Below are 15,509 nucleotides of genomic sequence, written 5' to 3'. Positions count from 1 at the left end.
AAACCTCAGACCATACCTAATATATTCTAATCAAAAGATACAGGCAGATTATCTTCCTCACTAATCTTTGTCAATAAATATAATTAAAAAAGTTCAAAATATTTTCTTTTCTTTTTTATTTTTATCCTCCAGCTGTGCACAACATTTCCAAAACTAGTCAACAATTTCACAACAAAATAAAATGAATTAATATTTAAAAAAAGGAAAAGGAAAATCCCCTTCACACATATTCATCAACTTGACAAAGACATTCAAACAGATTAGTCTTAAAATGTCTTCTTGAGTGTTCTATATAAGTCTAGAATGCTTGCAGAGGAAGTTAAGATTTTTATGCTCTGTTTGGACATAGTTGTAATTTTAATTTCCTTTGAGCTCTGAGTTATATTCACACTGAAAATTAAACAACATGAAGGTACTTTTGTTCATTATTAATATTTTTAATTGAATTTCATGATGGTTTCTAATTAAATAATTATTTATATGCAGCAAAAGATTGTGATGAAGGTGCAAATGAAGTGCGACAAGTGTAGGGCTAAAGCACTCACCGTTGCTTCAGGAACAAACGGTTAGTCTTCACCATAATAGCTAAAATCTCAATTTTACTCTTAACATATTTTGATATTACAATTTTAAATAAATCAATTAATTTTATAAAATTTTTATTAAATTTAACTATTTTACAATTTAAATTTTGTTAAAATTTTACATTTTACACATTTAATTTATTCTTTTAATTTTATGTAAAATTTTGATTTTATCTACCTTAATCTTCACCCTCTTTTTTTTTTTTCTTGAAAAATGGCTATTAGACAAGTTAAATCTTTTGATATATGGAAAACTTAAAATTTTCATTCTTTAATTTCTAATTAGCAGTTTTCGCTTATAAGATTTGTTAAACGAAATTTATACATATTCATGATGATTTTATTAATAAAATAAAAAAATCTACCAATAAATTATAACTCGAATGACATAATCTTCCTATATTCTCCTAAGAGATTGCAAATTTGAGGCTCTATATCTTCAATAAAAAAATAAAATAAAAAAATCTGTATATATACAAGATAATATTCAGTTTAATTCTTAAAATTCTTAGCATTAATTAAAATTTTTCTTAAACATTTTTATTATGGGTCATTTTAGTATATCTATATTATAGTGATTATAGTGACTATGTATTTTAAAAAGTATTGCTAAAATTAAAATAATATTTTTTATTATTAAATAATATTTTTTTAAAAGTATTCTTTTAAAAAAATATTACTAAAATATAAAAAAATATAATTTTAATTTTAACAATATTTATATAATTACTATAATCAGCTTACTAAAATTTATGTTTTATTATATATTTTATATTTTATTATATATTTTATATTAATAATTAATTTTCATATACATTTAACATTATTTGCTGTTATGGTATGATGAAATGCATAAATTATTGTAGGTGTGGATTTTGTGGGAATAGAAGGGAAAGAAAAAGATGAAGTGGTGGTGATTGGGGATAATGTGGATGCAGCCAAATTAACAGGCTCTATGAGGAAAAAAGTTGGACACACTGATCTTATCATGGTTGCTGAGCTTAAACCCAAATAAAAATCATATACATATATACATGGCAAATTAAAAATAATAATAATAATAATAATGCTCGGGGTTAGTTTATTACATTGATTCCATTTGTACATAATAAGTTCTTTAGTTAATTATATTTTGGGTTTTTTTTCCTCCTCCTCTTCCTTATTATTATTATTTGTATTCATAGGAAATTAATGCAGAATAATTATATATATGGAGTTAATTACCTTGTGTGTCTTAGCTTATGAATTTAAATTAAATTAATATTTTTTTAAAAAGTTTATTTCATATAAGCTACTTGCTCAAATGAGTCTGTGTTAATAATGTTCCTAACTCGTTAATAAAAGAGGACTTTGTTATGTGTGGCATCAACTAGGAAACAACCAATTTATCATGTTATTTATTTTTCATATATATAATTGGAGCATTTTTTGTCATCACTATTATCATCATTACATATACCAAATATTATATTTTTAATATTCTTTATTTTAGGCATGTAGCTTTTCCCTTATTTCGGCTAATATTTAATATTTAATGTCCTTTGATGTTCAATATATTTATTAACATTATTATATTATGACTATTGTTGAACTCAAAAGGCAACCTAGCTAAATTAAAATAAGAAATCGTTCCAAAACAACGCTTCACTACAACCAAACATTTATTCTTTTGTTTATTATAGAGAAGGGCCATAAACTAAGATATAGAAATGTCTGAGTAGTGCTTGGATTATTATATTGTATATAATCATATTGATAAATATTATATTATTATTATTATAAGCCCATGTAAATAAAGTATAAGTCTATTGTAAATTTCTCATTACAAGAAAAAAAAAAACAAGAAGAGGGTATATATATATATGGCAAAGAAAAGTGTAATTCATACATTAGGAATATTGATTATAATTGGAGTGATTATAATTACTCGTTATGCTATTGCTGAATTTCAAGACACAAATTCTAAACCGGGTTGGACTTCATCTTCTCTTATTTCATCTGAATTGAAAGAATGTATGGATGAATGCCAAAATCTCTATCAGGATAAATTATTATTTCAATTGCTCGTATGTGAAAAATTTTGTACAAAGATCTTTTTAAAATAAGAATAATAACACTATTCGAATCTACGAATATATTGAACCATTATAATTCAATTAAAATGGGATAATTATCTGATTTGATGCATGGATTTTTGACATAAAAAATCAAATTTAAAAATTATCTACTTCTATATATATATATAATAAAAATATAAAAAAATAAATAATAATAATATATTATTTGATATTATATTATTCTTATGTTTTTAAATTTATCTTATGTTAGTTTTTATATATATATATATATATATATATATATATATATATATATATATATATATATATATATATATATGGTTATAATATAAATTTTAAAATTTTATTTTATTTATTAAATTTTAATATATAATAGAAATGGAGTGGGACAGCGGATACCCTAAAAGCAAATTAAAGTTTAGTTTTTTTATTATTTATGGATAAAAACGAGACATGTAGTATCTAGATTTCAATAATTAATTAAGCTCATGCTAATTAGATTGACACTAAAATAAATTATTTGATAGAAGAAAATAAAACGATGAAACTGAAAAATAATTCGTAATGATAAATTTCATGCATAATTTTATCGTTTGTAATAATCTTTACTTTATTATTATGGTTGTGTTATGATTAATTTATAAAGAGAAGACAATTATAGATGAAGGTGAAGAAGTTTAAATATATAGATGTGGAGACAGCTTTATTCCTAAGATAAGGATAGGATTAATTATTCTAATATTTGAAGAAATTGTGAAAGTTTAGAATCAATTTCGAAGTAATCTAATATCGCGTATAAGAGATGGAAAAATTATTAAGTTTTGGATAGTTTATTGGATTTCAAAAATCGCTAATTTTAGTGAACTATCTCTTATTCAAATTGATGAGCACATAAAAGATGATATGCTTATTCAAATTGATGAGCACATAAAAGATGATATGTTGGATAGCTATGTTATAATTGATGGTTGTTGGAATTGGGCGAAAATCTTTTGATCTGTTTCAGAAGAGGTTACTGAGCTGATTCGCACTATAAAAGTGTCTCACCCCTCTTTTAGTTTAGACTCTATTTGTTAGCTACCAGACCCGCAAGATAATTTTTTTTATCAAATCAGCCTACAATGCTATATATGTGGAAGATGATGAACCTATTCGGATTTATAAAATTTGTCGGAAAATTAGAATTTCTCAAAGGTTAAGAACATTCTCTTGATTATTATGTCATAATGTTTTGCTAACTAATGTTAAGAGAAAAAATAGAGGACTTACAGACAACGAAAACTGTCCGAGATGCATTGATCACGAAGAAAATTTGCTGTATGTGCTTAGGGACTGCTATTTTGCCCAAAACATTTAGATGAACAGTTTGAATAGAAATTATCAGAACTATTTTTTTAGCCGAACTCTCCAAGACAAGTTATATAAAAATCTGAACATAATCTCTCCATTTAATAGTAAGACTTTATGACCTACTTTTTTTCTTGCCACCTGCAACATAATTTAGAGAAGGAGGAACGACTTGATTTTTAGACAAGAGAACACTCCATACCAACAAATTGCTCAGGAAATTAAGGTAATAGCTAAAAATTATCCTGATATTCTTGCTCTTACTGAGAAGAGTTGTGACATCTTCTAAGCTTCACGCTCTGTTTTGATCGGATAAAAACCGCCAGACGAAGGATGGTACAAGGTTAATGTCGACGGCTCAGTTCTTCAAGTAAGGGATTTGGATGCGTGTAGTGGGCTAATTAAAGATTCTAACAACATGGTTGTAGCAGGATTCATGATGAATATTAGGGAAGTCACTATTACAGCTGCAGAGTTATGGGCCATATATTTAAGTTTCAAGATTACCATTGAAATGGATTTCAAGAAGGTAAGGATGGAGATGGATTCTACCTGTGCAGTGAAGCTGCTGCAGAATAGCTCAACCCCCACTCCATGGTTGCACCTCCCTTATTCGGGCCATTAAAGATCTCCAAGCCAACCCCAAAAATTTCAGTGTCAGCCACATTTTTAGAGAGACCAACTTTAGTGCAAATGTTCTGGCGAAGTACGCCCACAATCTCCCGGTGGGTGTTGATCATTTCATCACTCTACCCTCTTTTCTTGTCTTCTGGATAGTGATAAAAGAAAAGTCATGTTTGCTATAATTTGAACAGCTTAGTTTATTTTTGTTTTGGGCCTGGAGCCCCTGTTTTATAAAAAAAAAAGAGAACACAATAGTATTTAGAGCCCACACTTTAGAAGTAGAAAAGCTTTTTTTAAGAGCCATATTACGCGTGTTTAGTACTATTTTTAAAAAATACTTTTACCTTCTCAATAATTTTTTTGTCTAAACATGCAAAGAAACAAAGCAAACATTATCTTATATGCGAGTGGATGATTTGCTGGAGATCAACACAAGGCTCAGACCAAATAACATTATTAGAGTTAACTCTTGGCACCATATCTAGCCATCCAATCCGCAACTCTATTTGCTTTCCGAGATACCCATTCAATGTGAACAAGCCAATGACACCCACTTGTAAGATCATGCATGATAGACAGAATGTCAAGAAAATCTGTTTCACATATAATATCCCTCAAACCGTAATTCTAAGCTAAAACTAACCCCCTCCAAGTAGCAAATAATTCACATCTGGTAATCGACCAGGGGAATGCTTTCAGAGCAGCTCGAGATCCAACCTCCCTTAGAATCTCTAATAATACACCCGAACCCCGCTAAATTTGAATCCAGATACAAGTTTACATCACAATTAACTTTAAAATTACTACTTGCCAGTGGTTTCCAAAGGCAGTTTTGGAGAGACCTAAAGGCATTGTTTCTATTTCTGTAAACTTGTAAGTCTTTGGCTATAATTCTGGCCAAGGCAACAACCTTGTGGTCTGTCCAAGGGTTGTACCTATGTCATTGTACCTATATTTCCATTGAATATGTCATTGTACCTATGTCTTCATACCCACCAAAGTTTTGCACCAAAAGACGCATCATTGTCAGCCAAGGCCTTCCAAAACCACTCTTTAAGAGCAGTACCAGTCGTCGAGTCAAGGATACTAGGATCAAACATATGCTAAATTGCCTTTAATCGTTCACAGTCTCTAAGGCAATGCTCCATTGTTTTCCAACAAGTTAATTTAGAACTTTTGAAGAAATAGAAAAATATAACTTTTTTTCTTCTTAAAAGTTAGTGTATCATTTCTATTCAAAAAAATTTTGACTTCAAAATAAACAAGATCGTTGTGCTACTTTTATTTTTGGTTTTGTGAAAAATATTTTCTGTTTTTGCTATAAATATTGGCCCTCTACCACTATTTTTACGCAATGTTTCATCTGTTAGAAGTACTAGCCTTTCACCACTGTTTTCACGTAATGTTTCATCTGTTGAAAATACTGATCTTCTATCACCATTTTTACACAATGTTCTATTTAAACCACTTGCTATATATGTCTCTTCTAGATATTTTTTTATCATTCTACCATTCTATTTTATTATTAAATTTGTATTTAATATTGTGTGTGGCATAAAATCTCAGTTTCAATTCTATTTATTTTTTACATGTGATTTTGTTTTTATATACCTTGTAATTTTTGTTATAGTTGTTATAGTAAGTTCTTGACCCCAACAAAAGAGGAGAGAGTTTTAGAGAAGCACCGGAAAAAAAACTGATAAAAGAGTAAATAAAGAATCAATTGTCTAATTGACTGTAATATTAGTAATTAGGTTATGTAAAATTAACCATTAGTATTATATAGTATTTGTTATCATCGTTATTTTAATATATATTCTTTTGTATAAAAAAATTGTATTTTTTGAGTTATTTATCTAAATATTATAACTTTAAAATAAATAATTTTATAATTAAAAATTTAAATATAAAATAATTCATTTATAAATTACTATTAATAAAATTTTTTATATTTTAAATTATTTTTTAAAAGAATTTATTTAAGCGGTTTATTCTCAACGACAATGCAAGTCAAATTACTTTAGTGTTTCAAATTTTGTTTCATAGATATGCGTGGACCAAGAATGATTTTCCCATTCTTAATTTATTAGCTTGTCTTTGTGCATAAAACCAAAATTAGAACTCATCAAGTCTTCTGTGTTTAGAGTAATGTCGTTGTTAAGGATTACGTAATACGTATATACACACACTTTAATAGATTGTCGTAATTATTACTTATTATGATCATATATCAACGTGTATTCAATTTTAATTATTATTGATTTATATTCTTAAAATAAGTTGAAAAATAAATTATATTATTTTAATTTATCAATACAAAAAATATCTCAAATATTTTTTATAATTAAAAAGGAATAAAAAATATTAATATATATTTAAATATTAATAAAATATTAAAATATTATTATAATTCATCTACAAAATTCTTTTTATTATATTATATTATATATACATGTCTCACAAAAAGTTAAACTTAATGTGTTCATGTATTTCCTGTTGTGTATGTCCACATGGCATGTTAGTTACTACTAGAAGATGAAGTTTTATAGTTTATTCTTTAAATTTCTAATTTAAAATAGAAAAAAACAAGAAATAGAGAATACAAAGTGATATAGAATATGCATGGTCTTAGTTGCTTAGACAAATCGCATTGTTTGTCGAATGGTATGATATAGAAACATGTTATCATTTAATTAAATTATTTTAGAGACACATTTCACAAGCTGGAATAGCTCAGTTGGTTAGAGTGTGTGGCTGTTAACCACAAGGTCGGAGGTTCAAGCCCTCCTTCTAGCGTTTTTTCAATGATTTTATTATTTATAAATTATAACATTTAACTATTTAAGTAATAAGTTCTACTAATAATGATATGATCATGGCATTTTCCACACCCTATGTTACATCATTATTATATTCTGGATATGTCTAAAATGAGTCTCATTATTTGTGTACATTACATTTCGTTAAATAAAATTCAAAAGATGTTATAAAAGAAAAATATTAATAGATTTTATAAATGTAAAATATATTAATATATATAAATATTTTAATATAAAATATTTTAAAAATAACAAATGTAATTTTTTATTTTAAAATAAATAAATATAAAATATAGAAATACATATAAAAATATTTTTTATTTATTAAGATTAATTATTATACAGTATTATTTGTAATTACATAATATAAAATAACTAAATTATTCATAAAAAAATTAAAAATATTGCATAGTTAATTTTGTTAAAAATACATTATTGTATAATACAATTGTTTTAACCAATACTTATAAACATGTATTTTATTTAAAATATTATACATAATATATAAAAATATTAATTTTTTTATTTTTTCACACTTTTCGGCAAACGTTTTAAAATTTCTTTATTCATACTCTTAAAAATAAAAATAAAAAAACATTATTTTCACTTTTTTAAATAAGGATAAAAAAAATTTTTACATAATAAATAAAATTTATAGAGTGACATAAAAATTATATAATTATAATTAATATTTTTATATAATTAAAAATATGTTCACTTATTTTTTTTATTTGTTATAAATGGAATCTAATAAAGACATAAAATTATTGCACATGGACCTATAAAAATCATAAATTAATGTATATATATAAATTTCTAATAGTAAGTGTATATAATATTTAAAAAATAATGTTGTTTATTTTTTTTAAGAATGTAAATAAAAAATTTAAAAATGTTTGTTTTAAAGTATAAAAAATAAAAAAATCAATATTTTTATATGTTATATATAATATTTTAAAACATTTATTAATATCAAAGTATATAGATTTTCTTTTTCTAACAACTTTGTGGTGGTGATGTCCATTATTACAAAAGAGTGGAACAAATAGAATAAAATAGACTATTATAAACTTTGAAGGAGCCAAATATTATTGTTGTTGTTGCTGTTGGCCTGTTGCTACTATATATATATATATATATACTAATTAAGTTTTTTGTATGATTTTAAAGGTATATAAAATTATAGTGTGGTAAAATAATTTAGCATAATTCGTTCAAAAAATGACCTGTGCCTTTTTTCTTTTGCTTTAAAATTCTCCAACACATTAGAAAATATATTATTATATAATAGTTAATTTGATTAAAATAATATTATATGTAATATTTTGAATAAAATATTTGTTTACAAATATTTGAATAAAAAATTATGTTATATAATAATAATATACTTTTAATAAAATTAACTATTATAATTTTTTTATTTTTAATGAATAATTTAATTATTTTTAAGTAATATAAAATAATTTAATTATTTTCAAATAATATAAAATATTTTAATTATTTTATATTATTACAAATAATACTGTATAATAATTAATCTTAATAAATAAAAAATATTTTAAGTGTATTTATATGTTTTACATTTATTATTTTAAAATAAAAAATTATATTTATTATTTTTAAAATATTCTGTATTAAAATATATATATATTAATATATTTTATATTTATAAAGTCTATTAATACTTTTTTTATATTATTTTTTTAATTTTTATTTAATAAAATTTGATAATTTATAAAAAAATAGCATATTTAATACACATAAAATAATTAGGCTTATTTTAAATATGTGACTAGCGAGTACTTAGTATTTTCATCTCTTAGATAGCCTTTGGTTTCATTTTTTATTTTATAGAATAATAATTAGTTAATTATTACGCTGAGTTTGTTTTGTTACTTATCATTAATTATTAATTCATATGTTTCCTGGGGTGCATATGGGTCACTATCTAGGCGTGTCAAACTTGGCTACACAAGTCTACCAGAGTCAAGGCCGGACAAGAGTCTTCTAGAAAATGGTTTAAATAATGTACACGTCAATAATAATAATAATAATAATAATAATAATAATAATAATAATAATAATAATAATAATAATAATAATAATAATAATAATAATCTCATAACAAAAAGATTGTGGCTACAGCAAAAATGACTGGATTATATCTTTCTCGGTAGCATACATTCCATACACATATACATACATATATTAATACTCGAATTCTCTTACCATATATCTATACCTCTATCCCTTTTTATAATGGCAGCGAAAATTGAAGTTTTGTAACCATTTTTTGGTGTTTCTAAATCAAATTAAAAAAAAAGGTTTATTTTCAGAAAAAAAAAATCCTGCACTCACATTCTGCACAATACCTAGTTATTAACTGCTGTAACTAATTAATTAACTTGTTTATATTTACATCTTTATCTTCTTAATTTTATTTATTATCTAGAAAAATAACAAAAAAATTAATTTTAAATTTATACTAATAATAACAAAAAATTATGGATTGGTAAACACGTAATATATATAAATATATTGTTCCTCTTCATAGGACCTACATAGGGCTATATAGAAGCTGCACTGCAATTTCCTCATATCCCATTGTCTTCTTTGGCCAACCTTTTTTTTTTTTTGTTACAACTGCAAAGGATCATGATCAAAACAATTGACTTAAAAGGTGAATGCTTTTAATAATATACTAAATAAAGATTAAAGGAAGAAAAAAAATTTAAAATATGGAAATTCTATTTTATTAAAAGGAAAATTAAACCAAAATTAAATAAATAAGATATATTCTTTTAAGACATATTAAACTATTTTTTCACTTTAGTCATGATAACAATTAAAAAATATTATATTAATACATAAATTTAATCTAACAAAATATATAAATTCAGTTATAATTTTAATTTATATATTTTAGTTTTATTTTTATAATTTTTAAATAAAAAAATACACAATACAATATTCTTTACCTTTACATATTCTTTAAGACATGTTTGAAATAGTGCAAGAAGGCCATAGAGTTAAAGGCAATAATAATAATTTTTACCTATGTATGTTTAGATGTGATTGTACGTGCATGATGAATTAAACTCTGCATATATACATAGAAAGCTGGAATGAATCTCAAAAACATAATAGAAAACTACGAGTATTGAAGATGTTGGATATGCAGAAGCTAAGACATGTATCTATGTTTCGAGAAATGCACAGCCTGCGTGACTCCCTTCATGCCATATAAGACGTTTGTTAATCTTTTCTTAACAAACTAACTTACATGGCATTCAGGGAGCCAGGCAGGCGCATAATTCGAATATTTCAGCGATTTCAATTTTTTATGAATCACAATATCTTCACCACAATTTGCACCATCAAAACAACACACACAAGACAAATAGATGGAGCATATGAATAGATAGATAGAACAACTTGATGATATATCTCAAATAAATTTTTTTCTTGATGAAATTGGTAGTTGTGTAGAATGAAAGAGGGGTGTGGAAGATGGTATATAAAGAGAGAAGTTGAAGGAGAAAGGAGTGAAGAGAGAGAGAGAGAGAGAATAGAAAATCCATGAAAAGGAGAAAAAGAGAAGGAAGACATTGGGGACCAAGTTGCAAAGGCGGCAGCCAAAGAGAGAAAGGGTTTGATAATTGATTTGTAAAGCCAAAATGGTTCCATCACAAAGTGCCAAAGCCTTCCCTGGGTTTTGCAGGTACCCCATTTTGGATTTTCTTCCCTTGGAAAATGTGACCCCCCCAACAAACAAATTCCTCGTTTCAAATTTCCCATCACATTTTCCAACTTTTTCTCTTTACACTTTTATCAACTTAAATGTACAAATACTCTATGTGGTGATCCGACTAGAAATTCAGGTGTAATTAACTTTATGTAAATGATTTGACTGATTTAATTAAATTTTTAACCATCAATTTCATGTGAAATCGACTGTACCTGATTTTTCATCATAATATATATATATATATATATATATATATATATATATTTGTGTGTGTGTGTTTTTTTTAACTAATACGTGTACTAAAAAATATATGTTAAGGTCACTAAGAAAAAATTGTTATAGAAAATTTTAATTTTAATAGATAGATTTTTAATATATTTATTTTATATATTATAAAGTAAAATGTTCAAAAATTTTATTTATTATAATTGGTTGTGAAGCTACACAATGTACGATGTAATTGATGGTTTTATTCAACCAATAACATCATTTTTAGTACTTGATGAATGAAATTATCATCTTGAGTAACTACGGCATTTATAATAGACTTGGTACTTCTCTTTAGGGTTTTGTTTGTAAAACTGGCTCCGCTGTTAATTGAAAAAACTTTTATGAAAGAGATATAAAATTTATTTATTTTTTGAATGTATTTATAAACTTTTCTTTATTGAAAGTTGAAACTCCTTTTGTTTTGGCACACCCATATTGTAGGCATGCTTTAATGCATTGTGTGATTCCATTGGTTATAATATATATAACCCTAGCTATCTTATTAGCAAAAACTATTATATTAATTAATTAATTAATTAAAGGGGTGAATGAGTTATGTTGTGTGATATTCAAATATATATAAGATGAGGCGAAGAACAGTGAATAAGACAAGGCCAGAGTTGCAATGTGGCATTGGCTGAGTTTGATGGTTTCTACAAAGAAAAAGCTCAAAGGTAGATCCAAGTATGGACAAAATTTAATTTGAATTAAAGTATTAAACATATATATCGCATTATTCATGAATACTATACTCACTCCATCAACATCAAACATTGAATGTGTTAAAAAATTTTGTGCAGTGTCCATCAATGTTGAATTTAACTAGCTCTACCTACGTTCCGTAATTCCTTTAACTATATTACTGATCATATAATAATATAAACGACTGTAGTTTGATGTGAGAGACTACTATATATGGCTTTTATTTCTGTTCTTCTTTCTAACCAAAATAATGTATGTCTCCACAAGATATATATAATTAATTTTGATGATATCATTCTATATATTATTTTTTGTATTTTTTATTTATACAAAATTTATAAAAAAATAGCATTATCAAACTTTTATATACTTTTATAAAATATATAATATATAATTTCATGCATGTATTATATTACAAATTTTGCTATTAATAACTCCAAGCTTTGAAACTTTCATCATTATATATTAGCTGTGATGAAACTTTGCATTATTGTTACTCTCAACTTTGAATTGAAGCAGCCTCTTGCTATGCATATATATTTATAATTATGAGCTAATAATCATGCATAATACTTAATTAATATAGTAATTGTTAGGAAATTACTTATTTCAAAAGTTAAATTGTCTTGTGCTATTTCTTTTATTTATAAAGTTTACCAATATTCGAACTTTTTTAGTCTTTTAAATTTTTCAAACATAGAAGTCTGATATTATATTATGTTATAAAATTATTCATTCTAAAAATTTAAATTGATAAAGAAGATAATATAAATAATTATATTTTTAATATTAATTAAATAATTAAGTGGAAATGACTTGGTCTTATGATCCCTAGAGGCTAGATGCATGGAAAGTAAAAAATAAATAAATAAATAAATAAAAATAAAACAAATATGTGTAGCTGTCCACACGGAAATGACATTGTTGAATTTGACTCATTTTACTGTGGCCCCAAGGATAACATGCAAAGACTTTTTGAAATTTTAGTTGCTACTAAATAGTAAATACCAAAAGTTTAAGTAAATTTAGTCTCTGTCTAGAGACATATCTTAATGTTTTTTGAGTATTTATTAAAATAATTCTTAATATTGAGAGTAAAAGTCAAAATTGAATTTTTGTGAAATTTAATAACTTAATTAATTTTTGTTTTTATTTTCAGTATTTTTTGTTTTTGGTACTTTATGGAAAAAACTGAAAAATGTTGACAAATATATAAAAAAAATGTTTTCACTGTTATGTTGTCAACTTTTTTTATCACAGTATCTTAAAAATAAAAATATTGAAAACAAAAATGAAAATAAAAGTAAAATCAGTCAGACTCTAAGAGCAACTCCAATGCTAAGAAATAGAGTTCCTCTTCTGACATATGGGGACTCAATTACCATTAGAGTGAAAAGGAAAAGAAGGCTCTTCACGGGGATCAAGGTTGAGAGTCCCTCTAAGCAGGGACTTGCAACAACCAATAAAATCATGCCATGTGGTAAGTTAATAAAAAAAATAAAAAATATATTAAATATATATTAAATACTTATATATTTATTTAATTAATTATTTATATTAATTATTTAATAATTAGTTATATTAAATTATAATTAATGAAAAAAATTATTTTAAATCAATATCAAATATTATTTATATTGTTATATTAAATCATAATTAATTAAATTTATTTTACATAAAAAATAAATTTAATTTTTATATATTATAAAATAATTTTTAGTTTGATTATTTATTTTTATTTATAAAATTTAAAATACTAATCAAATTTAAGTTATTTATTTTAATATTTTATAATATTGAATTATTTTTTATAAATTTAAATAATATTATTAAAAAATAATAATAATTATATTAATTTTAATTACTTAATTAATTAATTAGGTGGGACCATAATAGGGATTAAAGTTAGTTCCTTCTAATGGAGAAGAGAGAGATTCATTGAGTTCCTATTTATTGGTTATGACGCAAAATCTGATGTGGAGTCACTTTTTATGACAAGTGGGCCATAAATAGGGACTGAGATGAGTTCCCTACTAGAGATGGTCTAAGAGCACCTACAATGGTGAGTTCTTTTTTTATTTTTTTCTGACACATAGGAACTCTAACCATTGGAGGAAAGAAGAAATGAGTTCCTGCACGGGTCTCAAGGTGAGGGAGTCCCTCTAAACAGAAACTCAAATTAACTAATAATAATTTACCATTTGGCAAGTTATTTTAAAACAATAATAATATAAAATCTGAAATAATTAAATAATTATATTAAATAATAAAATAATAATTAAATTAGTAATAATTATAATAAAAATTATATTAAATAATCATATTTTTATTTAATTAATAATTTATATTAATTATTTAAATAATAATTAATTAAATTAAATAATTAAATTTTTATTTAATTAATGATTTATATTAATTGTTTATTTTATAATTAATATTGAATATTATTTATATTATTATATTAAATTATAATTAATTAAATTTACTTACATTAAAAAGTAAATTTAATTTTTACACCTTACAAAATAATTCTTAGTTGAGTTAGTTATTTTTATTTTTAAAATTTAAAATGCTAACGATATTATTAAAATTAGCAGTTGTAAACACAAAATTATAAATTAGTGTAATCCCGAATTATATATTGTGTATTATTGTTATATATGAATTTATTTAATATTAATATCTTTTAATAGTGAATTATTTTTAAATTTATAAATTTAAATAATATTATTAAAAAAATCAATTATATTAATTTTAAGTATTTTAATTAATTAATTAAGTGGGACCACAATAGGGACTAAAGTTAGTTCCTCCTAATGGAGAAGAGAAAGATGCTTTGAGTTCCTATTTATCGTTTATGATGCAAAAACTGATGTGAAGTTACTTTTTATAACAGTGGGCTATAAATAGGAACTGAGATGAGTTCCCTACTGGAGATGGTCTAAGTCTTTTTTATTGAATTTATTAACCATCTTCGGTTGTGTTAGTGCAAGGATGAACGAGGCCTGGTTATTAAAATTAAAAAGAAAAAATTATTGGGACCACTAATCCATTGGTTTGTTGTTTTGTGTTGTGAAAGGAATTAATTACTATCCACCACATGGTTGATTGGACCGGCAAATCTCCCCTTTTGTTAAATTGGATTAATCAATTAAACTTGTGATTAAATTGTTAATAGATAAATATGAACAGATAACATAACAGTTCATACCTAGAGTACAACCGAAAGGTTATTGATTGGGACCATTATTATCGTGTGTGTATATATATATACAGTTATACACTAACCATTTTCATTCATAAACATAGTACAATGATATTTACAAATGGCAGAAAA

At 24.4% G+C, this 15,509-nt stretch overlaps 1 protein-coding gene, 2 long non-coding RNA genes and 1 other non-coding gene across 5 annotated transcripts; 2 read left to right on the top strand and 2 right to left on the bottom strand.

Annotated features, from left to right (window-relative positions):
• The first annotated feature begins 272 nt into the window (after positions 1–272).
• On the top strand, positions 273–1,807 carry LOC112796057 (heavy metal-associated isoprenylated plant protein 47). 2 transcript variants are annotated; one of them, XM_025838311.3, is made up of 3 exons: positions 273–412; positions 487–565; positions 1,451–1,807. In XM_025838311.3, exons 1-3 carry the CDS (start codon positions 407–409, stop codon positions 1,597–1,599), a joined length of 234 nt encoding a protein of 77 aa, XP_025694096.1. In that variant the 5' UTR covers positions 273–406; the 3' UTR covers positions 1,600–1,807. The 2 variants fall into 2 exon arrangements, with proteins under 2 accessions (XP_025694096.1, XP_025694095.1); XM_025838310.2 differs by lacking the exon at positions 273–412 and having other exon boundaries at positions 481–565.
• A 2,272-nt stretch (positions 1,808–4,079) lies between these two features.
• On the bottom strand, positions 4,080–4,845 carry LOC140184284 (uncharacterized). The gene is made up of 2 exons (XR_011880708.1): positions 4,562–4,845; positions 4,080–4,476 (listed from the first exon to the last, which is right to left on the bottom strand). It is a non-coding gene; the product is annotated as an uncharacterized lncRNA (long non-coding RNA).
• Positions 4,846–7,355: 2,510 nt separating this feature from the next.
• On the top strand, positions 7,356–7,429 carry TRNAN-GUU (transfer RNA asparagine (anticodon GUU)). The gene has a single exon. It is a non-coding gene; the product is annotated as a tRNA-Asn (tRNA).
• A 2,122-nt stretch (positions 7,430–9,551) lies between these two features.
• Positions 9,552–11,199, bottom strand: LOC112794177 (uncharacterized). The gene is made up of 2 exons (XR_003198749.3): positions 10,508–11,199; positions 9,552–10,095 (listed from the first exon to the last, which is right to left on the bottom strand). It is a non-coding gene; the product is annotated as an uncharacterized lncRNA (long non-coding RNA).
• Between the last annotated feature and the right edge of the window lie 4,310 nt (positions 11,200–15,509).

Source organism: Arachis hypogaea, chromosome 4 (genome assembly GCF_003086295.3).
Source record: "Arachis hypogaea cultivar Tifrunner chromosome 4, arahy.Tifrunner.gnm2.J5K5, whole genome shotgun sequence".
Lineage (NCBI taxonomy): Eukaryota > Viridiplantae > Streptophyta > Magnoliopsida > Fabales > Fabaceae > Arachis > Arachis hypogaea.
The sequence above is the reverse complement of the archived record's forward strand: the minus strand, read 5'-3'. Positions and strand labels throughout refer to the sequence as shown.

Excerpts from the sequence above, each read along its gene's own strand:
- LOC112796057 (XM_025838311.3), top strand. Across the intron at positions 566-1,450 it reads CGTTGCTTCAGGAACAAACG|GTGTGGATTTTGTGGGAATA; the intron begins GTTAGTCTTCAC and ends AAATTATTGTAG.